Source organism: Hyla sarda, chromosome 7, assembly GCF_029499605.1.
Source record: "Hyla sarda isolate aHylSar1 chromosome 7, aHylSar1.hap1, whole genome shotgun sequence".
Classification (NCBI taxonomy): Eukaryota; Metazoa; Chordata; class Amphibia; order Anura; family Hylidae; genus Hyla; species Hyla sarda.
The window spans coordinates 45,749,290-45,774,984 of record NC_079195.1 but is presented as its reverse complement, the minus strand read 5'-3'; the positions used below and the strand labels follow the sequence as shown (position 1 = coordinate 45,774,984).

At 44.0% G+C, this 25,695-nt stretch overlaps 1 protein-coding gene across 1 annotated transcript in view; it reads right to left on the bottom strand.

Moving 5' to 3' along the window:
• DOCK1 (dedicator of cytokinesis 1) overlaps nt 1-24,716 on the bottom strand; it is a 439,672-nt gene extending 414,956 nt beyond the window's left edge. The window contains exon 1 of the mRNA XM_056528878.1: nt 24,366-24,716. Coding sequence (XP_056384853.1) covers nt 24,366-24,411 — 46 coding nt within the window. The 5' untranslated portion in view covers nt 24,412-24,716. The remainder of the gene's footprint in view (nt 1-24,365) is intronic.
• Between the last annotated feature and the right edge of the window lie 979 nt (nt 24,717-25,695).

Genomic DNA, 25,695 nt, shown 5'->3' with positions numbered 1-25,695 from the left:
GCTGCTCAGTCGGGCTGTTTGGGACCGCCGCGGTGAAATCGCGGCGTCCCGAACAGCTGATCGGACACCGGGAGGGCTCTTACCTGCCTCCTCGGTGTCCGATCGACGAATGACTGCTCCGTGCCTGAGATCCAGGCAGGAGCAGTCAAGCGCCGATAATGCTGATCACAGGCGTGTTAATACACGCCTGTGATCAGGATGAGAGATCAGTGTGTGCAGTGTTATAGGTCCCTATGGGACCTATAACACTGCAAAAAAAAAGTTAAAAAAAAGTGTTAATAAAGGTCATTTAACTCCTTCCCTAATAAAAGTTTGAATCACCCCCCTTTTCCCATAAAAAAAATAAAACAGTGTAAAAAAAAAATAAAAATAAACATATGTGGTATCGCCGCGTGCGTAAATGTCCGAACTATAAAAATATATCATTAATTAAGCCGTACGGTCAATGGCGTCCGCGCAAAAAAATTCCAAAGTCCAAAAAAGCGTATTTTGGTAACTTTTTATAACATTAAAAAAAGAATAAAAAGTGATCAAAAAGTCAGATCAAAACAAAAATCATACCAATAAAAACTTATTCGGCGCAAAAAATGAGTCCTCATACCACCCCGTACGTGGAAAAATAAAAAAGTTATAGGGGTCAGAAGATGACATTTTTAAACGTATAAATTTTCCTGCATGTAGTTATGCTTTTTTCCAGAAGTGCGACAAAATCAAACCTATATAAGTAGGGAATCATTTTAACCGTATGGACCTACAGAATAATGATAAGGTGTAATTTTTACCGAAATATGCACTGCGTAGAAACGGAAGCCCCCAAGTGTTACAAAATGGCGTTTTTTTTTTCGATTTTGTCGCACAATGATTTTTTTTTCCGTTTCGCCGTGCATTTTTGGGTAAAATGACTAATGTCACTGGAAAGTAGAATTGGTGATGCAAAAAATAAGCCATAATATGGATTTTTAGGTGGAAAATTGAAAGGGTTATGATTTTTAAAAGGTAAGGAGGAAAAAACGAAAGTGCAAAAACGGAAAAACCCTGAGTCCTTAAGGGGTTAAAGCATTAAGTCCAGGACCTGACTTTAAGTATCCGAATTACGATAGATAGCCACCAGCACTGCATGTAAGAGCGCCCTTAGGTGAGGAATCTGTAAGATATTAAAACAATTGTTCCAACGCTGAACACAAATTTGCACTAAGAGAAAGTCATAAAAAACACATTCCAATGGCTTTAATCCTTTCGAGAAGAGCATGAGAATAACAGGTTAAACTAGATTTACAACTATCTTAACTGCAATTGTACAACCAACCACATCTGAAATATCTCTGCAAGGTATAAGTTTCCTAAGCTTCCAAGATCAGCTCCCTTACGGCCACTTTCACAAGCCAGTATTTTTGGTTTGGATTCAATCCTGGAGTTGGCTTCCAAATTACATACAGGACATGCTCTTTACTGACAGGGTCAGTCATACATGCCCCAGGTTATCCTGGTAACAGATTCTCTTCGACAAGCATTTTCACAATGTATTTATTTGTCTTCATCTCCACCTGTTCAGTACCGAGCACCAAAGTAGCATTCCCCTCCTTGGTACATTTTACAATTCCTTGTGGCGGTCTTACCGATGCAGGAGCCGATACATATGTATTTCCATATGGTTCCCTTTGAATAAACAGTCTCTTGCCACAAGGAAGAGATACCAAATCAGCTGTGGGGAAAACGTTAAAAAGCACATTGAGGTGCATCGGAAATATTGCGATAAAAAAAACTGTCCATATTTTCCTTTAAGGTATATGGACATACAGGGGGGGGGTCCCCTGCTTAGGAGTGAAAAGATGCCAAATGACAGAAGCATCTGGGCCTTTGATGTATTACATGGAAGAAAAGTTCACCAGAATGGCTGACATACATTATGTCCTCTGCAAAGGGCAGGTATAGACGACAGAAACATCCCCCAAATCAACTGGATGAAAAGGGTTCCCCATGCGAGACAATCTCTAATAAATATAAAAAATATATACAATAATTGACCATAAAGACCATTTAAAGGTGTACATGTAAAACAAACTCTTATAAGATGATGTCCCTTAGCTTCAGGATTAGAGATAACGGTCTGAATACAGGGGTCTGACGGCTGGGACCTCCATAATCTCAGGATTGGGGTAAAGGATGTATCCAGGACACCAGATCAGAGACAGTTCATACATAAGATGTCTGAGAAGGGGGACGCCCCCCTATATGCCATATGGCTTTGGTGACACCCCATTAATATGCATCTTGTAGGGTCGTTGTGGTGCGGCACTGACTTGCATTTACCTCTGATGACGCCTGAAAAGTCTATTGTATTATTTGTTCTTACAACGACAGAGAATACTTTAGGAATACATTTTCACAGCCCTTGTAAATTCAGAGTCATCCAACCATTAAAAGGTGCACATCACACTGTCCGTCTGCTGTATGGGTCTCCGAGTGGTCAAACCAATTTGTTTTTCTTGTTTTGTTTTTTTTCCCTCTCCAGGCCAAATATCTGTTTAAACAAGTATATAAAACACTTGACATGCTACAAGATTTTGTGAACTGGAACACGTTTAAGAAATACAAGAGAATAAATCTGAATAACTAGATCGGTGAGAGACAGAGACAAAGAGATAGAGAGAGACCTGGTATTAGAAAGTTGTTTCTAATACATTAACGACAGAGAGAGAGAGAGAGAGAGAGAGAGAGCGCGAGAGAGAGAGAGAGAGCGCGAGAGAGAGAGAGAGAGAGAGAGCGCGAGAGAGAGAGAGAGAGAGAGAGCGCGAGAGAGAGAGAGAGAGAGAGAGAGCGCGAGAGAGAGAGAGAGAGAGAGAGCGCGAGAGAGAGAGAGAGAGAGAGAGAGCGCGAGAGAGAGAGAGAGAGAGAGAGAGCGCGAGAGAGAGAGAGAGAGAGAGAGAGCGCGAGAGAGAGAGAGAGAGAGAGAGCGCGAGAGAGAGAGAGAGCGCGAGAGAGAGAGAGAGAGAGAGAGCGCGAGAGAGAGCGCGAGAGAGAGAGAGAGAGAGAGAGCGCGAGAGAGAGAGAGAGCGCGAGAGAGAGAGAGAGAGAGAGAGGCGCGAGAGAGAGAGAGAGAGAGAGAGCGCGAGAGAGAGAGAGAGAGAGAGCGCGAGAGAGAGAGAGAGAGAGAGAGCGCGAGAGAGAGAGAGAGAGAGAGCGCAGAGAGAGAGAGAGAGAGAGAGAGCGCGAGAGAGAGAGAGAGAGAGAGAGCGCGGAGAGAGAGAGAGAGAGAGAGAGCGCGAGAGAGAGAGAGAGAGAGAGAGCGCGAGAGAGAGAGAGAGCGCGAGAGAGAGAGAGAGCGCGAGAGAGAGAGAGAGCGCGAGAGAGAGAGAGAGCGCGAGAGAGAGAGAGCGCGAGAGAGAGAGAGAGAGAGAGAGAGGAGCGCGAGAGAGAGAGAGAGAGAGAGAGAGCGCGAGAGAGAGAGAGAGAGAGAGAGCGGCGAGAGAGAGAGAGAGAGAGAGAGCGCGGAGAGAGAGAGAGAGAGCGCGAGAGAGAGAGAGAGAGCGCGAGAGAGAGAGAGAGAGAGCCGCGAGAGAGAGAGAGAGCGCGCGAGAGAGAGAGAGAGAGCGCGAGAGAGAGAGAGAGAGCGCGAGAGAGAGAGAGAGAGAGCGCGAGAGAGAGAGAGAGAGCGCGAGAGAGAGAGAGAGAGCGCGAGAGAGAGAGAGCGCGAGAGAGAGAGAGAGAGAGCGCGAGAGAGAGAGAGAGAGCGCGAGAGAGAGAGAGAGAGCGCGAGAGAGGAGAGAGAGAGAGAGCGCGAGAGAGAGAGAGAGCGCGAGAGAGAGAGGAGAGCGCGAGAGAGAGAGAGAGCGCGAGAGAGAGAGAGAGCGCGAGAGAGAGAGAGAGAGCGCGAGAGAGAGAGAGAGGCGCGAGAGAGAGAGAGAGCGCGAGAGAGAGAGAGAGCGCGAGAGAGAGAGAGAGCGCGAGAGAGAGAGAGAGCGCGAGAGAGAGAGAGCGCGAGAGAGAGAGAGAGCGCGAGAGAGAGAGAGAGCGAGAGAGGAGAGAGAGCGAGAGAGCGAGAGAGAGCGAGAGAGAGCGAGAGAGAGAGCGCGAGAGAGAGAGCGCGAGAGAGAGCGCGAGAGAGAGAGAGAGAGAGAGAGAGAGAGCACACAGTTCCTCCATTTGGACACGATGACATCACACAGTTCCTCCATATAGACAGGATGACATCACACAGTTCCTCCATTTGGACATGATGACATCACACAGTTCCTCCATATGGACATGATGACATCACACAGTTTCTCTATATTGACAGGACACATCCATGATGAGACTTTCCGGTTCCACCAAATCCCAGCGGGGATCTATAGGAGGAGATCTGGTGACTGTGGAGGCCCATGGAGTCCAGTGGCCTCATTGTCCTGTATGAGATGATGTCATGTGACCTCATTGTCCTGTATGAGATGATGTCATGTGACATGGGGCTTTATCCTGCTGGAAGTATCATCAGAAGATGGGTCCACTGTTGTCATAAAAGGGATGGACATGGTCAGTAACAATACTCAGGTAGACTGTGGTGTTTATACCATGCTCAATTGGTACTTAGCGGCCCAAAGTGTGCCAAGAAAATGACCCCCACACCATTACATCACCACCATCTCAAAGCTGCAAATCCAGATTCATCAGTCCAGACAACATTCTTCCAGTCTTGCATAGTCCAATTTTGGTGCCTGTGTCAGCTGTAGCAAGTTTCCTGTTCTTGCTGACAGGAGTGTACCCAATTTGTTATTCTGCAGGCTGGACATGTGCGTTCAGAGATCGTATTCTGCACACCTTGGTTGTAACAAAATGTTATTTAAGCAACTGTTGCCTTTCTATCATCTTGAACCAGTTTGCCAATTCTCCTCTGACATCAACAAGGCATTTTTGATGTGACATGAATAGAGCCTTGGTTAATGGTGTAAATGTAACAAAATACCAAAAAAAAAAGTGCAAAAATGGAAAAACGCTCAATCCTTAAGGGGTTAAAATCCCCTTTCTTTCTCTGTTTGAATTTTAGCAAGTTGTCTTTAAAGGGGTACTCCGGCGCTTAGACATCTTATCCCCTATCCAAAGGACGTCACACGGGGCGGAGCCGTGATGTCAGAATGCTCCGACCCCGTGATCGACAGTAATCAGACCCTTTGGATAGGGGATAAGATGTCTAAGCGCCGGAGTACCCTTTAATCAAATCAACATGCCTAAATGCATTGAGTTACTGTCATATGATTGGCTAATGTGTATGTACATATATGTTTCAAGTAGCCGTATTAGTCCAGTGATGCAAATACAAAATCATAGAATGTTGCAGAATCTTGTGATTCCAAATATGCTTGCCGTTACAAAATACTGTTAGTCTAATAAAAATGGTAGATTATGCAACATATATATATATATATATATATATATATATATATATATATATATATATATTATATATATATATATATATATATATATATATATATATATATATATATATATATATATATATATATCTTACACACACACACACACACACACACACATACTTTCCTAACATAGCTTGACGGGCAAGGTGCATGTAAGTAAAAAATTACTGCATGCAAAATGCAACCCATTACGTATCCTGAAATGCAGCTGTTCCTAATCCCCCATGTGAACAAGCAAAACTGCAGTGTAAAGCATTAGGATTGAAAATAACTGCATACTGAGTATAATAGTATATCACGTTTTTCTTTTTACTGACTATTCTCTCAACAGTCCGGTAAGATGCCTTGAAAAGCAAAATGCTAGGGTACAAGTATGGCATACATGATGGCGTATAGAGAAGATAAGCAATTTAACATATTCAGGTATCTGATCCTAATCTATCATACCACATGCATGTCTCATTATTACTATTCTTATTACTATGTGTCTGCATCTGATTAGAGCATTCACAAACCTGCTCCATGTTCCCATAATTCAGAACCAGTATGTGTGCATTATACATGCGAACCTATAGATTTCTAAAGTGAATATCGGGGAGATTTATCAAAACCTGTGTAGAGGAACAGAGGTGTAGTTGCCTATAACAACCAATCCGATTGCTCCTTTTATTTTTTAAGACCTCTAGAAAATTAAAGAAGCAATCGATTGGTTGATATTAGGGCTGGGCGGTATACCGGTTCATACCGAATACCAACATTTGTGTGCTGCACGATATGAATTTTAACCCATACCGCAATACCGGTTTGGCCCCTCCCCCTTGGGAATTAATTAATTATCAGCCCAGCGCTGCGCTGTCTCCACATTGGGGAACTAATCATATGTGACCCGAGAGCACTGTTCTGCCCCCCCAATTAATTATTAGCCCAGCGCTGCACTGTCCCCATTGGGGTACTACTCACGTCACCCCCGAGCGCTGCCCTCCTCGTCCTCCTGTTTGTTGCGGCCGCCGGCGCTGACACTCTATACCAGTGGTCTTCAACCTCCAGATGTTGCAAAACTACAACTCCCAGCTGTTGGCAGTCCGGGCATGCTGGGAGTTGTAGTTTTGCAACATCTGGAGGTACGCAGGTTGAAGACCAATGCTCTATACTGTATCCCTATGCCCGGGCTGCAAAAGGTAAACAAAGTAAACTTTAACTCACCTTCCCCGTAGGTCCGGACCAGCTTCCTAGGGAATGGAACATCGGAAAGCTGTCAGCCTATCACCGGCCACAGCGATGTTCCGCCTCGGCCAGTGATAGGTTGAGCCCGCTCTCATGTAAGAAGCCGGCTTCTTACACGACAGTGGGCTCAACCTATCACCGGCCGAGGAGGAACCTCGCTGCGGCCGGTGATAGGCTGACAGCTGTCCGACTTTCCCGTCCCCAGGAAGAGCGCAAGGCCGACGTAGGAACATGCGTTAAAGTTTATTTTTGTTTACCTTTTGCAGCCCGAGCATAGGGATACAGTATAGAGTGTCAGCGCCCGCAACAAACAGGAGTACGGGGAGGGCAGCACTTGAGGGTGACCTGAGTAGTACCCTGATGGGGACAGCGCAGCGCTGGGCAAATAATTGATTTGGGGCGGGGCGGGAATACCGTTAGATACCGTGGAACCGCCATAAGTTACAAAAATACCGCCCAGCCCCAGTTGATATGGGCAACTGCTCCACTTTTTCAATGCACAGGTTTTGATATATCTTCCCCTATATGACTATACGTCTTCCTACAAACAAGCAGCTGCAAAGCCAGAAGAGAAAACAGCAGCAGCAGCTGCACACAGTTCACACTCAAAACTTTCCAGAATAGACACATTTTTCGGCCTTGTCATAACAATGGGAACTTGGACAGAGGCCGGATGTTCTGGCTGAGCAGTGCAGATCCCATACAGAACCTTCCTGAATGCTGCTAGGCTTTCTCTATTGTAAAACAAAGGGCTCGTCCTTCACAATATAAACACAAACAAGCAAGGAGTTACAACCGGGAACTGTTGTGTGGACATCAGAGCAGCGGTCTCCTACTGATAGCAAAACTACATATGCCAACGTGCCCATATAGTCGTGGGCCATTACACGTACTAGTATTTTGTCTACATAATGTTAATGCAATACCATACGTGTCCAAGAATAGGAGTCCTTGTTCACACAGAATCTGCTCTGACTCGGATGCAGAATACATGCCCATTTCTGTGTTTAAATTATTATTTTTTGTTCTGCAGGAAATCCTTCATCTCATTGACTGTAACCATGCTTCAGAAATGGCGCTGAAAATCAACACGGCCTCAGGCACAGATTCTACACAAATTTTGTCATGTTGTTAAGGCTTCTTCCACGCTGCCATTAGGAATAGCGGGAAAAAAAAATACTGCTTTTCCTCCCGCTGAAAAACAGCGGTGCCTGACGGACCTAATTGACTATAATGGGGTCCATCCAGACCCACTGTTGCCCATTGCTCCGTGTCAAAATGACCACCGTCTAACAAAAAAAAAAAAAAAAAAGAGCCTGTGTGAAAGAAGCCTAACAAGTACTAATTCTTTCCTCATGCTATAAAATTATAACAGGAAAGTTCATCTTGGGGGGGGGGGATGTCAGCTATATACAGTCATGGCCGTAAATGTTGGCACCCCTGAAATTTTTTAAGAAAATTAAGTATTTCTCACAGAAAAGGATTGCAGTAACACATGTTTTGCTATACACATGTTTATTCCCTTTGTGTGTATTGGAACTAAACCAAAAAAGGGAGGAAAAAAGCAAAATTGGACATAATGTCACCAAACTCCAAACATGGTCTGGACAAAATTATTGGCACCCTTTCAAAATTGTGGAAAAATAAGATTGTTTCAAGCATCTGATACTCCTTTAAACTCACCTGGGGCAAGTAACAGGTGTGGGCAACATAAAAATCACACCTAAAAGCAGTTAAAAAGGAGAGAAGTTCACTTAGTCTTTGCATTGTGTGTCTGGACAACAGAAAGAGGAGAAGAGAACTGTCTGAGGACTTGAGAACCAAAATTGTGGAGAAATAGCAACAATCTCAAGGTTACAAGTCCATCTCCAGAGATCTAGATTTGCCTTTGTTCACAGTGCGCAACATTATCAAGAAGTTTGCAACCCATGGCACTGTAGCTAATCTCCCTGGGCATGAACAGAAGAGAAATATTGATGAAAAGGTGTCAATGCAGGATAGTCCAGATGGTGGATAAGCAGCTCCAAACAAGTTCCAAAGATATTCAAGCTGTCCTGCAGGCTCAGGGAGCATTAGTGTCAGCACGAACTATCCGTTGACATTTAAATAAAATGAAACACTATGGCAGGAGACCCAGGAGGACCCCACTGCTGACACAGAGACATAAAAAAGCAAGACTACATTTTACCAAAATGAACTTGAGTAAGCCAAAATCCTTCTGGGAAAACGTCTTGTGGACAGATGAGACCAAGAAAGAGCCTTTTGGTAAAGCACATCATTCTATTGTTTACCGAAAACGGAATGAGGCCTAGAAAGAAAAGATCACAGTACCTACAGTGAAATATGGTGGAGGTTCAATGATGTTTTGGGGTTGTTTTGCTGCCTCTGGCACTAGGGGCCTTGAATGTGTACAAGGCATCATGAAATCTGAGGATTACCAATGGATTTTGGGTCGCACTATACAGCCCAGTGTCAGAAAGCTGTGTTTGCGTCTGAAATCTTGGGTCTTCCAGCAGGACAATGACCCCAAACATACGGAAAAAAAAGCACACAGGAATGGATGGCAACAAAGCGCTGGAGAGTTCTGAAGTGGCAGCAATGAGTCTAGATCTAAATCCCACTGAACACCTGTAGAGAGATCTTAAAATTGCTGTTGGGAAAAGGCGCCTTCCAATAAGAGAGACCTGGAGCAGTTTGCAAAGGAAGAGTGGTCCAACATTCCGTCTGAGAGGTGTAAGAAGCTTATTGATGGTTATAGGAAGCCACTGATTTCAGTTATTTTTTCCAAAGGGTGTGCAACCAAATATTAAGTTAAGGCTGCCACTAATTTTGTCCAGACCATTTTTGGAGTATGGTGACATTATGTCCAATTTGCTTTTTTTCCTCCCTTTTTTGGTTTAGTTCCAATACACACAAAGGGAATAAACATGTGTATAGCAAAATGTGTGTTACTGCAATCCTTTTCTGTGAGAAATACGGTACTTCATTTTCTTGAAAAACTTCAGGGGCGCCAACATTTACGGCCATGACTGTGTGTTCAGCTTAAATTTATCTAAGGGTAACGTCCCTTGGTGAAACTTTTGCATGTAGATGAAACCCTGTTGCCATTTTTGACAGTAATATGGACGTTTTAACGCTTTACCATTGGCCACTACACATAGGCAGTCCCACCTACGCTAACAAATTCAGACTTTACAGTTGTGCCACAGTTTTCGCCACACAGCCGAGAACCATGTAGTAAAAACTTCATAGAATTTTAGGAAAATTGCTTTTAGGGTAGGGTCAAATGTGCCTAAATCAAGTGTTTGCTAAACTGCAATGTTTTCGAAACTGGGAGACATTCTGTCAGCAGCAGTCCCCAGGTGTTTTGTGGGACCATCCAGAAGCAGTCTCTGGTCACTGTTATTAAGTGGACATGGCCCAGTTAGCTGCAGTGTCTGCTGGGATTCACAAGGAACCATGCAGGAGGACTTCACTCGTCACACCCACCAAGCCTCAACTTGGGCCTGCCGAAGTGCACTGAGAGACACAGGTCAGGTAAGAATGCAATGGCGGGGGGGATGAAATGGCACTGGGGGGGGGGGGTAGCAGCCACATTTGTAATGTTGATGCTGGTATCGCGTGCGTAGTAGGACGTGCAAAGTGATATGTCTAATTGGCGGGAATGTGTCACCAAACTAAGGGGGGTACTACGGTGGAAAACATTTAATTTTTAATTTATTTATTTATTCTTAAATCAACTGGTGCCAGAAAGTTAAACAGATTTGTAAATTACTTCTATAAAAAAAAATCTTAATGCGTCCAATACTAATTAGCAGCTGTATACTACAGATGAAATTCTTTTCTTTTGGGATTTCTTTTCTGTCATAACCACAGTGCTCTCTGCTGATGCCTCTGTCCATTTTAGAAACTGTCCAGAGCAGCATATGTTTGCTATGGGGATTTTCTCCTGCTCTGGACAGTTCATGACATGGACAGAGGTGCCAGCAGAGAGCACTGTGGTTATGACAGTAAAGAAATCCAAAAAGAAAATAATTTCCTCTGTAGTATGCAGCCACTAATAAGTACTGGAAGGATTAAGAATTTTTAATAGAAGTAATTTACAAATCTGTTTAACTTTCTGGCACCAGTTGATTAAAAAGTAGCCCTTTATAAGTGTTTCACCAGTATGAAAAGCTTGGAAAGCTGTGCCCTATGTTGTACCAGGTCGGCAGAGGAGCACCATAGCAAGCGCTACAGCACCGTCACTGTCAGGATTTATGGCGTCAGACCTGTCCCGATAAAACAGCGATGCTAAAAAGTAAATTTCTGTTTTCACAAGAGGATTATACACTGCTCAAAAACATAAAGGGAAGACTTAAACAACACAATGTAACTCCAAGTCAATGACACTTCTGTGAAATCACACTGTCCACTCAGGAAGCAACATTGACAATCAATTTCACATGCTGTTGTGCAAATGGAACAGACAACAGGTGGAAATTATAGGCAATTAGCAAGACACCCTGATAAAGGAGTGGTTCTGCAGGTGGTGACCACAGACCACTTCTCAGTTCCTATGCTTCCTGGCTGATGTTTTGGTCACTTGAGACATGAGACAGTGTCTACAACCCACATAAGTGGCTCAGGTAGTGCAGCTCATCCAGGATGGCACATAAACGCGAGCTGTGGCAAGAAGGTTTGCTGTGACTTAGTGTAGTGTCCAGAGCATGGAGGCACTACCAGGAGACAGGCCAGTACATCAGGAGACGTGGAAGAGGCCGTAGGAGGGCAACAACCCAGCAGCAGGACCGCTACCTCCACCTCCTGTGCAAGGTGCGAGGAGCACTGCCAGAGCCCTGCAAAATGACCTCCAGCAGGCCAAAAATGTGCATGTGTCCACTCAAACGGTCAGAAACAGACTCCATGAGGGTGGTATGTCTGTGCAGGACATTCGGCATTTGCCAGAAAACACCAAGATTGGCAAATTCGCCACTGGCGCCCTGTGCTCACCAGGCAGAGTCTGGAGACACGGCGGAGAATGTTTTTCTGCCTGCAACATCCTCCAGCATGACTGGTTTGGTGGTAGGTCAGTAATGGTGTGGGGTGGCATTTCTTGGGGGGCCGCACAGCCCTCCTTGTGCTTGCCAGAGATAGCCTGACTGCCATTAGGTACCGAGATGAGATCCTCAGACCCCTTGTGAGTCCATATGCTGGTGCGGTTGGCCCTGGGTTCCTCCTAATGCAAGACAATGCTAGACCTCATGTGGCTGGAGTGTGTCAGCAGTTCCTGTAAGAGGAAGACATTGATGCTATTGACTGGCCCGCCCGTTCCCCAGACCTGAATCCATTGAGCACATCTAGGACATCATGTCTCGCTCCATCCACCAACGCCACAATGCACCACAGACTGTCCAGGAGTAGGCGGATGCTTTAGTCCAGGTCTGGGAGGACATCCCTCAGGAGACCATCCTCCACCTCATCAGGAGCATGTCCAGGCATTGTAGGGAGGTCATACGGGCACGTGGAGGCCACACACACTACTGAGCCTCATTGTGACTTGTTTTAAGGACATTACATAAAGTTAGATCGGCCTGTAGTGTGGTTTTCCACTTTGATTTTGAGTGTGACTCCATATCCAGACCTCCATGGGTTGATAAATTTCTTTAACATTGATAATTTTTGTGCGATTTTGTTGTCAGCGCATTCAACTATGTAAGGACAAAAGTATTTCATACGATTAGTTCCTTCATTCAGATCTAGGACGTGCTATCTCAGTGTTCCCTTTATTTTTTTGAGCAGTGTATTAATATTAGTTTGCAAAGCTCATAAGTAAATATAGGAACAGAAGTGTCTTACAGAACAGGGTAATATCTGCCTAATACATAGATTATTCACTAGGCCAGTGTTTCCCAACCATTGTGCCTCTAGCTGTTGCAAAACTACAACTCCCAGCATGCCTGGACAGCCGTTGGCTGTCCAGGCATGCTGGGAGTTGTCGTTTTGCAACAGCTGGAGGCACACTGGTTGGGAAACACTGCAGAAGGCATTCCAATTCTTCCATCCACAGCTAATATTCAGAGCGCAAGCGTATTTCCTAATAAAAGCAGCAGACTGGAGGAGAGCCAAGTGACACGACAATAACATCTCACAATGATGTGCCCACTGGCTACAACAGGTTCAGCTTCCAGGACTGTAAGGTTTTTTTTTTTTTGCAGTCTCCATTGAAGGGATAGTAAAGTATTCATTGTATGTTGCTGCGAGGAAGCCTAGAAGTGTCAGGGATGAGGCGGGAGGGGCGAGGATGAAGGGGGCCTTCCTGTACTGAGTGCTGGGGGAATAGGCGCGCCTTGCAGGCCATTCCAACGGGATGAGCCACAGCAGCAAAATCTCACACGGAGACAGAGAGAGCCGGAGGGGACCAGCAGCTGCCACATTACTATGGTAAAAGTCTATTGCCCCATGAAGCCAGTTCCTCTTGTGACATGTGTTACAAAGAAATCAAGTCCCTGGAATTACAATACACATGTTGCAGATTGTATTCAGACCTAGTGTTACGCTACCTGTGGTTACATAAGGGGGATCTGTCTTATGAGCATGCCCACCCCAAATGACCCAGGAGTTCCTGTATTCAGTGCCGTGTGAATAGACCTTTACAGAAAAGTAATATGTCCATTTACATGAAAAATAAATGTTCCATGCATGAAAAGATAAGGGTATGCTCTAGAAAATCTGCAACGTTTCATCATTAATATATTTAAAACAATTGCAGATCTGCAACATGTGAACATACCTAAAGCAGTGGTCTCCAAAACTGAGGACCTCCAGATGTTGCAAAACTACAACACCCAACATGCTGGGAGTACGCTGGAAATTGTAGTTTTGCAACATCTGGAGGCTTAGGCCTTTAGGTAATAGACTTGCTATAGAAACTTACCAGAACAAATCAGCACCAAAGCTTATTGATTTAAAGGGGCAGTCCAGTGGAAAACTTTTTTTTTTTTTTTTTAAACCAACTGGTGCCAGAAAGTTAAAGGGGTACTCCACCCCTAGACATCTTATCCCCTAGGAGGGTGCTGTATGCTATATTGTGGGGGTCCCCAGCGGCGGGACCCCCGTGATCAGACATCGTATCCCGTATCCTTTGGATAGGGGATAAGATGTCTAGGGGTGGAATACCCCTTTAAACAGATTTGTAAATTACTTCTATTAAAACTTCTTAATCCTTCCAGTACTTATTAGCGGCTGTATACTACAGAGGAAATACTTTTCTTTTGCGATTTCTTTTCTGCCTGACCACAGTGCTCTCTGCTGACACCTCTGTCCCTTTTAGGAACTGTCCAGAGCAGCATATGTTTGCTATGGGGATTTTCTCCAGCTCTGGACAGTTCCTGACATGAACAGAGGTGTCAGCAGAGAGCACTGTGGTCAGACAGAAAAATCCAAAAAGAAAAGAACTTCCTCTGTAGTATACAGCCACTAATAAGTACTGGAAGGATTAAGATTTTTAAATAGAAGTCATTTACAAATCTGTTTAACTTTCTGGCATCAGGTGATATAAAAATAATTTTTTTTCCCACTGGAGTACCCCTTTAAATCAATAAGCTTTGGTGCTGATTTGTTCTGGTAAGTTTCCATAGAAAGTCTATTACCTAAAGGCTGGTGGTCTCCAAACTCTAATGAGATGACTCATTCAGGTAGCAGATAGAATAATGGCGGCACTCACCCAATGTCAGAATAATATGTCTTTAATCTGAGCTATTTTTCTGCTATTGGGTGACTGTCGCCTTTATTCTATCTACTGCAATATGCAATGTTTGCTCAGTTAAATGGGTACTCCGGTGGAATTTTTTTTTTTTTTTTTTTTTAAATCAACTGGTGCCAGAAAGTTAAACAGCTGCTGTATACTACAGAGGAAGTTCTTTTCTTTTTGTATTTCTTTTCTGTCTGACCACAGTGCTCTCTGCTGACACCTCTGTCCATGTCAGGAACTGTCCAGAGCATGGGGATTTGCTCCTGCTCTGGACAGTTCCTGACATGGACAGAGGTGTCAACAGAGAGCACTGTGGACAGACAGAAAATAAATTCCAAAAGAAAAGAACTTCCTCTATTGTATACAGCAGCTGATATGTACTGGAAGGATTAAAGGAGTACTCCCATGGAAAACTTTTTTTTTTTTTTTTTTAAATCAACTGGTGCAGGAAAGAAACTGATTTGTAAATTACTTCTATTAAAAAATCTTAATTCTTCCAGTACTTTTTAGGGGCTGTATACTACAGAGGAAATGCTTTTCTTTTTGTATTTCTCTGATGTCACAACCACATTGCTCTCTGCTGACCTCTGCTGTCCATTTTTGGAACTGTCCAGAGCAGGAGAAAATCCCCATAGCAAACATATGCTGCTCTGGACAGTTCCTACAATGGACAGCAGAGGTCAGCAGAGAGCACTGTGGTCGTGACATCAGAGAAATCCAAAAAGAAGAGCATTTCCTCTGTAGTATACAGCCCATAAAATGTATTGGAAGGATTGAGATTTTTTTTTTATAGAAGTAATTTACAAATCTGTTTAACTTTCTGGCACCAGTTGATTTATAAAAAAAAAATTGTTTTCCACCGGAGTACCCCTTTAAGCTGAGCACCACCTGAGTGGACTATAGGTGCGGATCAAGCGTGGTTAGTATAAATTGTGAATAATCACGCAGTGCCAGAGCTGTATCCTTGTAAATGCATCACAATACCCATTTAATTCTGATAAAAAAAAAAAAAGATTAGCTGGCCAAGTGCAGTAGACACAGCTCACCCTCGTGCCCTTCACCTCGACACGGACAGGACCGGACCCTGGTCCCAGACAATGGCAGGTAACAAAAGAAAGTCCCAGCATGGTGGTTCAAGCAATGTAAAGAGATTTCTTCAGCAATTAGCCAACATAGAAGACAGGTGACGCGTTTCGGCCACAGTGTGCAGCCTTAGTCGAAAAATATTAGGGTCCCTTAGATCAGGAGGGTCCCTGCTGTCGGACCCCTGCATACAGACCATTATCTCTTATCCTGAGGATATACAGGATACCTTTCTTTAGGTGAGACAATCTCTTCAAGGTTTTACTCTCATGTACTTATTTCAATGGTCTCTATGCCATGGCAAAAGTTCTTTATAACAACAACAGATGCACTTAGGCTGGGTCCACACCACGTTTTTCAAATACGCTTACCGTATAAGGTTTTCCGCTAAAAAACGTATGGCAAAAACCGTATACAACCGTATGACTCCAAATTAAAACGTATACGGTTTTTCTATCCGTTTGCATCAGTTTTTGCCAACGGTTTTGCTATTTTGTTGGAATTAGTTTTCAAGCAATTTAATAAAGTTACTATTGTTCTATTGAAATTCCAATCTACGCATGTGTCAACTCCAAAAACGGATTAGAAAAACCGCGTGCAACCGTATTCTGAAATTCTGTGTACGGTTCTCATAGACAACAATGTTAAAAGAACCGCATACGGTTTTCCAACCGGAGGCAAAAACGTGGTCGACAGCGTTTTTGCCTACGGTTGAAAAATCGGCAAAACCGTATCCGAGGCAAAACGGATGCAACCGTACACAACATTTGGAATACGGTTTACAATGCATTCTCTATGCATACGGTTTCGGATACGGTCGTATAGGTTTTTTTGCGGAAAACCGTACACGGTTACCGTATTTGAAAAACGTTGTGTGAACCCAGCGTTACAAAAAATAATAATAATAATAATAAATAAATAAAATAAAAAAATAAAAAATAAAAAGCCCTGAAGACAACAGTTTTCTGCAGAAGGTTACAATCCCATTGATTACAATGTAACATCTAATACAGTGTTTCCCAACCAGGGTGCCTCCATCTGTTGCAAAACTACAACTCCCAGCATGCCCGGACAGCCTTCGGCTGTCCGGGCATGCTGGGAGTTGTAGTTTTGCAACAGATGGAGGCACCCTGGTTGGGAAACAGTGATTTAAAGTCGCTTTAAAAACTTTTGACATGTGTTAGAACGAGCCAGGAGAAATGCGCAAGCGGCCCGAGACAATCCCATAGACTCAGTACCTTACCGATCAAATCTTTTGACATTTCCCCACAAGATGTCAAACTTTTTTTGGGGTGGGGGTTTTGTTAAAAAAAAAAATAAAAAAAATAAAAACAACCTCAGAGGTTGCTTTCTCAAGATTTAGGCTGGAAATAAAGGGCTAAAATATTCAGTAATAAATGGCGCTGTGCCTTTGTCATAAATCCGCTTTGAATGTATTCTTATATAAAAAGCTGGCACTTTGGCCTTCCTACGTAGATGCAGTGACTAAGCGCAGGCTGGCAGATTACTCACATGGACGTCCCATATACAGGTCTGTACAACAAACATCACTAGAGGACGAAAACTCCCCTTTACTCATACAAGAAACGGCCAGGATCAGGGAAAGTTTTCCAAAATCACAGCATGCTGGGATAGGGCGTTTTTTCAGAAATCTTTGCCTTTTGCCTACTATAGACTTCTATGGTAGGGAAAAAAAAGTGTCAAAAAAAATAAAAAAATAAAAAAAAATAATAATAATGGGGGAGATTTATCAAAACCTGTCCAGTTGCCCATAGCAGCCAATCAGATTTCTTCTTTCATTCTGCAGAGGCTTTGTTAAAGGGGTATTCCAGGAAAAAACTTTTTTTATATCTCAACTGGCTCCAGAAAGTAAAACAGATTTGTAAATGACTTCTATTAAAAAATCTTAATCCTTTCAGTACTTATGAGCTTCTGAAGTTAAGGTTGTTCTTTTCTGTCTAAATCCTCTCTGATGACACACCGGTCTCGGGAAACGCCCAGTTTAGAAGCAAATCCCCATAGCAAACCTCTTCTAAACTGGGCGTTTCCCGAGACCGGTGTGTCATCAGAGAGGATTTAGACAGAAAAGAACAACCTTAACTTCAGAAGCTCATAAGTACAGAAAGGATTAAGATTTTTTTAATAGAAGTAATTTACAAATCTGTTTAACTTTCCGGAGCCAGTTGATATATATATATATAAAAAAAAAGTTTTTTCCTGGAATACCCCTTTAAAAATGAAAGAAGCGATCTGATTGGTTGCTATGGGCAACTCAGCATTTTTCCTCTGGACAGGTTTTGATAAATCTCCCCCAATGTGATTTTAAATTGGTGTATTTTACTGACCCCCCCCCCCCCCCCCGCCCAATCCTCCAATAGAAATCCTTCACACAATCCTTCATGATGAGTCACATGGATGAATCATATGACTTGTAATAAAAAAAAATAATAATAATTTAAAAAAAACAACAATAAAAAGATTAAAAAGATACAACTGCCTATATTTACACCAATTATTTTTGAAAAACAAATATGCATATTGGGAGTGAAAAATTTGCTGATTTTTTAGCAGCACCACAGAAAGGTTGTGTGATCTCAGCTTTTGACTACCGTAGGTTTCTACTTCAGCTTTTGTTTTTTGCAAAAAGAGGCAAAAAAATTTATAAATAAAAAACACACGCAAAAGAAGAAAAAAAACTATTTTTGGGAGAGCAAAATGGCAGGGCAATTTTTTTTTTCCATGTCGAGAAAATGCCAGAGAAAAGGGGGGATGGGGGGCTATATTTGGTTTCTATCAGCATCGTCCCCTTTATCCTTGTCACTAGTTTTGACAAAACATTATTTGTTAAAGAGGTTCTGCAGGAGTTCACAGGACAGTATTGCCAATGGTTCTCCTTAGAGATGAGCGAACTTACAGTACATTCGATTCGTCACGAACTTCTCGGCTCGGCAGTTGATGACTTTTCCTGCGTAAATTAGTTCAGCCTTCAGGTGCTCCGGTGGGCTGGAAAAGGTGGATACATTCCTAGGAAAGAGTCTCCTAGGACTGTATCCACCTTTTCCAGCCCACCGGAGCACTGGAAAGCTGAACTAATTTATGCAGGAAAAGTGCATCAACTGCCGAGCCGAGAAGTTTGTGACGAATCAAATTTACTGTAAGTTCACTCATCTCTAGTTCTCCTCATTATTCCTACAAAATTGTCACCGGCCACTCTCCAGCCAACCACGGCCATGACCGGTTACAACTGGTAAAGATGCAATATACAGCGAACGCCAATCTCAGCTACAGCAATGGAAGCCATCAATATGTGTTTTTGTAAAAAATTGTGGTTTCACCAACGTTAACCGCCATCATTGATGTTTTCAAAATGCAAGAAGCATTCCTTAATTCAACTGCGTTTTTGAAAGTATAACAACCCCAAGGGTAGGGTCACATGTGCTGTTTTTTGCTACATATTTACTGCTTTTGAAGTCAATGGACAGCAGAATCAGCTTCAGCAGAACATGGCACGTGTGACCCTACCCTTGGGGTTGTAAGGCTCACATCTTAGGGTGTACATAAAGGAGCAATGGTCCCCATCCTATGGCTGTTGCAGAACTACAACTTGCATCACTGGGATATAATAGGAGTTGTCATTTTGCAACCCCAGGTGAGACTCAGTTTGGGGAACACTAAAATGCAGTATGAAAGTTCAGCTGTCCACCAATGAGGGGTATGATAGAGCCCCAACGTCTATACTTCTGTGGCACTCTTCAGACCATGTTTACACGGCAGAATTTTGGCAGAATGTCTGGCCGGAACATTTCCGTCAGACATTCCAAAAAACGCGGCTGTTGGCAGAACAGGACCGCTAGGAAATGCATTGTCTCCATAGAAAGCAATACATTTCCAAGCGGATTGCGCAAAAAAAAAAAAAAAAGTGACACGTCAACTCTTTCTGCCGAGGCCAGAATTAGGATTTCCATGGCAGATTTTGCAGTGGAAATTCCGCCATGTGCATGATGCAGCAGAATCCTATTGAAAACAATTCTGCTATGGGCACATGACTTTAGTTGTATGCCATCTCTATGGGGAACTGCACAAAAAAATAATAATAATTAAGTTCAAGAGATAGAAATTTCATTAGAGATGTACAACTAGGGGCCAATTGCAATTTCCAGCAGGGATCCCACGGAATGATGGGAGTTCAAGTTTAACCAGTTAGATTTCATTAGAAGTGTCTTGTGCCCCACTACTTGCTGCAAGTCTCAGCAGGGATCCCAGTAAATGCTGGAACCTGTAGTTCAACCAACTTGACATAGATTTATATTTTTATTTTTTATTATTATTAGAGCTGTACAACTTGTAGACAACTATAACTCCCAGAAGCCAAGCTTCCAATGAATGCTGTGAAAAGTAGTTTATTAAACAGTAAGGCTGGGTTCACACCACGTTTTCCAAATACGGTAACCGTATACGGTTTCCCGCAAAAAAACGTATACAACCGTATCCGAAACCGTATGCATAGAGAATGCATTGTAAACCGTATTCCAAATGTTGTGTACGGTTGCATCCGTTTTGCCTCGGATACGGTTTTGCCAATTTTTCAACCGTAGGCAAAAACGCTGTCGACCACGTTTTTGCCTCCGGTTGGAAAACCGTATGCGAACCATATGCGGTTCTTTTAACATTGTTGTCTATGGGAACCGTACACAGAATTTCAGAATACGGTTGCACACGGTTTTTCTAATCAGTTTTTAGAGTTGACACATGCGCAGATTGGAATTTCAATAGAACAATAATAACTTTATTAAATTGCTGGAAAACTAATTCCAACAAAATAGCAAAACCGTTGGCAAAAACTGATGCAAACGGATAGAACCGTACGGGGAAAACCCGTATACGTTTTAATTTGGAGTCATACGGTTGTATACAGTTTTTGCCATACGTTTTTTTAGCGGAAAACCGTATACGGTAACCGTATTTGAAAAACGTGGTGTGAACCCAGCCTAAGAGAGGTGTGCAACTTGTGGCCCATTGCAATTCCCAGCAGGGACCCCAGTGCATGCTGGGAGTTATAGTTCACCCAGCTATACAGACTTCATTAGTCATGTGGCCCACTGCTCACAGCAACTCTCAGCAGGGATCCCAGTAAATGCTGAGAGCTGTAGTTCAAGCAGCTGGAATCATAGGTAGGTAGATCTGTTTATTAGAGTTGTGCAACTTCTGACCCACTACAACTCCCAGCAAGTGCCCACAGAAAATGATGGAAAGTTTAAACACCCTGCATAACAGGTAGATTGAAAGATTTCATTAGAGCTTTGTGGCCCACTGCAACTCCCATGCAAAGTTCCCAATGAATGTTGGAAGTTGTAGTTTAACCCGATTGCATGATTTGTTAGACCAATTTGTCTTCAGCTGTTGCAAAACTACAATTCCCAGCATGCCTGGATAACTAAGGCTGTCCGGGCATGCTGGGAGTTGTAGTTTTGCAACAGCTAGAGACACACTGGGGGAAATTTTTCAAAGGATTTAGACTGTTTTTTCCCCCCATCTAAAATGATCGCACAGAAAGTCGCAGTCTAAATACGTGCAACTTTTTCACGACATTTGCTTTAGAGGATTTTTAGAACGTGATGCATTCTAGACGGAAAAATGCATTGGTGCCAAATTTATCAATAGCGACTTTTCGGCAAAAAGTCGCAACGACCGAAAGTACGCTGAAATGTCAGACCATAATGGAGCAGGTTTAAATACAGTCTAAACCGTAGATCCCGGAGTCCATGCGCAGAATTTATCAAGAGCCGTGTAACTTTTGATAAATTAAAGGGGTACTCCCCTGCTCAGCGTTTGGAACAAACTGTTCCGAACGCTGGAGCCGGGAGCTCGTGACGTCATAGCCCCACCCCCTCATAATGTCACACCCCGCCCCCTCAATGCAAGTCCATGGGAGGTGGCATGACGGATGTCACGCCCCCTCCCATAGACTTGCATAGAGGGGGTGGGGCATGACACAAGGGGGCGGGGCTATGACATCACGAGCTCCCAGCGTTCGGAACAGTTTGTTCCAAATCCTGAGCAGCGGAGTACCCCTTTAAGCGCACAATAGACCAGCCTTACGCTCTGTAGGTTGGTCTGTAGTGATGCGGGAAATGATATCATTTGATTGCTAATCTGTTTTCCCTTGGTCTCCTCAGCAGCACAATGTGGGGTCCCACGGGACGTTAGGAATTTTAATAGTAAACGTAATTAGAAGTCCCCTCCCCTCTAGCCCATATAATGGGCTTACCTGCTGAATACTGCAGAGTAATTATAAAGTAGAAAAAAAATACACAAAAAAATATATAGGGGGGTGGAGTCTTGTGCTGCTGAGGAGACTAAGGGAAAACAGGTAAAAAATCAAATCATATCTTCCCTAACGTCAATCAGCAGCACAATATGGGGATTTAGCAAGGAGAGTACCCCATAGGGAGGGCCTCCATGCTTGGCAGTATTGATAACCGAGTTAACGAAACTCGGTTCCTTAGAAAGTCTAGACCAGTGGTCTTCAACCTGCGGACCTCCAGATGTTGCAAAAATACAATTCCCAGCATGCCCGGACAGCCGTTGGCTGTCCGGGCATGCTGGGAATTGTAGTTTTGCAAAAAGTAGATGGGCGGAAAAAAGTAGATGGCCTAGAACCGGTAGCAAATAAACATATCTTCTCAATAGGAACAGAGCATCTCTCCACCCAGGATGGTCCTACCGACCTGGTAGAATGAGCCTTAGAAAAAGCAGGAGGATCCAAACCATCTAAAATATAAACAACAATGAATGCAGCCAGATAGCCACCTGGATACAGTGGGTTTAGATCAATCTCTTGGATGGGTTCAAAAGGATGAAGAGATAACTTCTTTAATACTAAAGGTAAGTCCCAAGGAGCAAATATCCTACGTGAGAAGGTGCATAGGGTGCACCAGAGCCTGTCACACGGGAGACGCAGGAAGCACAGTGCAGTATTCAGCAGGTAAGCCCATTATATTTTAATTACATTTACTATTAAAATTCCTAACGTCCCGTGGGCGCACAGGGGGTGTAAATCCACACCCCCCCCCCCCCCCCCAATATTGTGCTGCTGAGGGACGCTAGGGAAAGAGCGCTTTGATAAATCAACACCTCATTGTTTGGGAAGTTCAACCAGCTTAAATCCCAGGTAGCTATATCTATTTTATTACAGCTGTGCAACCTGTGGCCTACTACAACTCCCAGCAATAGTTCAAATCAACGCTGGGAGGTAGTTGCTAGCTGTGCAACCTGTAGCTCAGAACAACTCCTAGCTGCAGCGCTCACAGTAAATGCTGGGAGTTGTAGTTCAATCAGCTTGACTCCTAGGTAGATATATTTATATTCTTAGAGGCTGCAGCAACCTGAGGCCCACTACAACTCCAAGAAGTAGTAAACTCAGTGAACGATGGGAGTTACAGTTTAACTAGACAGAAATTTCATTAGAGCCGGACAACTTGTGGCCCACTACAACTCCCAGCAGCTGTGCTCCCAGTGAATGATAGTTGTTACTAGCTATATAGATATTTCATTAGAGCTGGGTACCTTGTGGCCACTACAACTCCTAGCAGCATCGCTCACAGTAAATGCTGGGAGTTGTAGTTCAATCAGCTTGACTCCTAGGTAGATATATTTCTTTTATTAGAGACGTGCAGACATCTGTGGCCCCCACTACAACTCCCAGCAGCTGTGCTCCCCATGAATGATAGGAGTTGTTACAAGCTATATAGAGCTGTGCAACTGTGGTCCACTACAACTCCCCCGTGAATGATAGGAGTTGTTACTAGCTATACAGATATTTCATTAGAGCTGTGCAACTTGTGGCCACTACAACTCCTAGCAGTAATACTCCCGTGAATGCTGGGAGTTGTTCAATCAGCTTGACTCATAGGTAGATATATTTATTTTATTAGAGGCTGCAGCAACCTGGTGCCCCCTACAACTCCAAGAAGTAGTAAACTCAGTGAATGATGGGAGTTACAGTTTAACTAGACATATTTCATTAGAGCCGGACAACTTGTGGCCCACTACAACTCCCAGCAGCTGTGCTCCCAGTGAATGATAGGAGTTGTTACTAGCTATATAGATATTTCATTAAAGCTGGGTACCTTGTGGCCACTACAACTCCCAGCAGCTGTGCTCCCAGTGAATGATAGGAGTTGTTACTAGCTATATAGATATTTCATTAAAGCTGCGTACCTTGTGGCCACTACAACTCCTAGCAGCAGCGCTCACAGTAAATGCTGGGAGTTGTAGTTCAATCAGCTTGACTCCTAGGTAGATATATTTCTTTTATTAGAGACGTGCAGCAACCTGTGGCCCACTACAACTCCCAGCAGCTGTGCTCCCAGTGAATGATAGGAGTTGTTGCTAGCTATACAGATATTTCATTAGAGCTGGGTAACTTGTGGCCACTACAACTCCTAGCAGTAGTACCCCCAGTGAATGATAGGAGTTGTTACTAGCTATACAGATATTTCATTAGAGCTGTGCAACTTGTGGCCACTACAACTCCTAGCAGTAGTACTCCCGTGAATGCTGGGAGTTGTTCAATCAGCTTGACTCATAGGTAGATATATTTATTTTATTAGAGGCTGCAGCAACCTGGTGCCCCCTACAACTCCAAGAAGTAGTAAACTCAGTGAATGATGGGAGTTACAGTTTAATTAAGACAGATATTTCATTAGAGCCGGACAACTTGTGGCCACTACAACTCCCAGCAGTAGTACTCCCAGTGAATGCTGGGAGCTGTAGTTCTCCCAGTGAATGCTGGGAGCTGTAGTTCTCCCAGTGAATGCTGGGAGCTGTAGTTCTCCTCCATTACTCTGTGATTTCCCATAACAATAAGAGCCCCGTCACACGGTGCGGCTCTGGCCACTTCCGTCACTCACCCACTCCATACTTCTCCTCTTTCTTGGTGGGGACCCAGCGAGTCATGGCGCGTCCTGCTCCCCGGGGGTCCTGGGCTCAGTGGCGGGCAGCCGTCATAGGGACCTCAATAATACGGGGGGCTCGGTAACTACTGGTGACAACAAGGAGGGAAGGAGCGGGGATGGACACACAGTAACTTTGTGAGGAGGAGCGGGGAGGTGCCGGGGAGGCGGTAGCCCAGCCCTGGCCGGCGTGTCAGGGATTTCCTGGAGGTGGCTCCTCCCCGGGCTGTGGGAAGAATGGCCGGTGTGGAGGAGACGGCGCTCAGGCCGCCATTTCCCACCCCCATAGCAACAACACAACTGAGGAGGAAGAGAACTTTTTTTTTGTTTTGGGGTCATGTGATGCGCCGTGACGTCACCGTAGCTGGCAGAGTGTGACCTCATACACCAGCAGTATCCCATAGCACCCGTCCTATAACCTGGAAGATGATTGGTTGCTATGGGATACTGCAGCAAGATATGGACCACCAGCTGTAATTACAGGGGTCTGCAGGATATTCCCATATCCCATATAGCAGTGTTTCCTAACTTGTGTCCCTCCAGCAGTTACAGAACCACAACACCCATCGTGCCTTCGGCTGTCAGGGCACAATGGGAGTTGTAGTTTTGCAACAGCTTGAGAGCTACTGGTTAGGGAACATTGTCCTAAAGCACTGTTTCCCAACCAGGGTGCCTCCAGCTGTTGCAAAACTACAACCCACAGCATGCCCGGAGTTGTAGTTTAGAAACAGCTGGAGCCCCCCTGGTTGGGGAACACTGACCTAAAGGCTCGAATAGAACATGCATGCATGATGGGAGTTGTAGTTTTGCAACAACTAGAGACTTTCTGGTTGAGGAACATTGTCCTAAAGCAGTGTTTTCCAAACAGTGTGTCTCCAGCTGTTGCAAAACTACAACTCCCAGCATTCCCGGACAGCCGATTGGGGGTTGTAGTTTTAGAACAGCTGTATGCATGCTCTATTCAAGCCTATAGGACAAAGTTCCCCAACCAGTAGCCTTTCAGCTGTTTCAAAACTACAACTTCTAATGTGCCCTGACAGCCAAAAGCATGATGGGTGTTGTAATTGTGCAACTGCTGGGAGGTGTAGTTTTGCAACAGCTGCAGACACACTGGTTGGGAAACACTGCACTAAAGGCTTGAATTAAGGCTTTTTTTTGTTTTGGGGTCATGTGATGCGCCGTGACGTCGCCTTCGCTGGCAGAGTGTGACCTCATACACCAGCAGTATCCCATAGCACCCGTCCTATAACTTGGAAGATGATTGGTTGCTATGGGATACTGTAGCAAG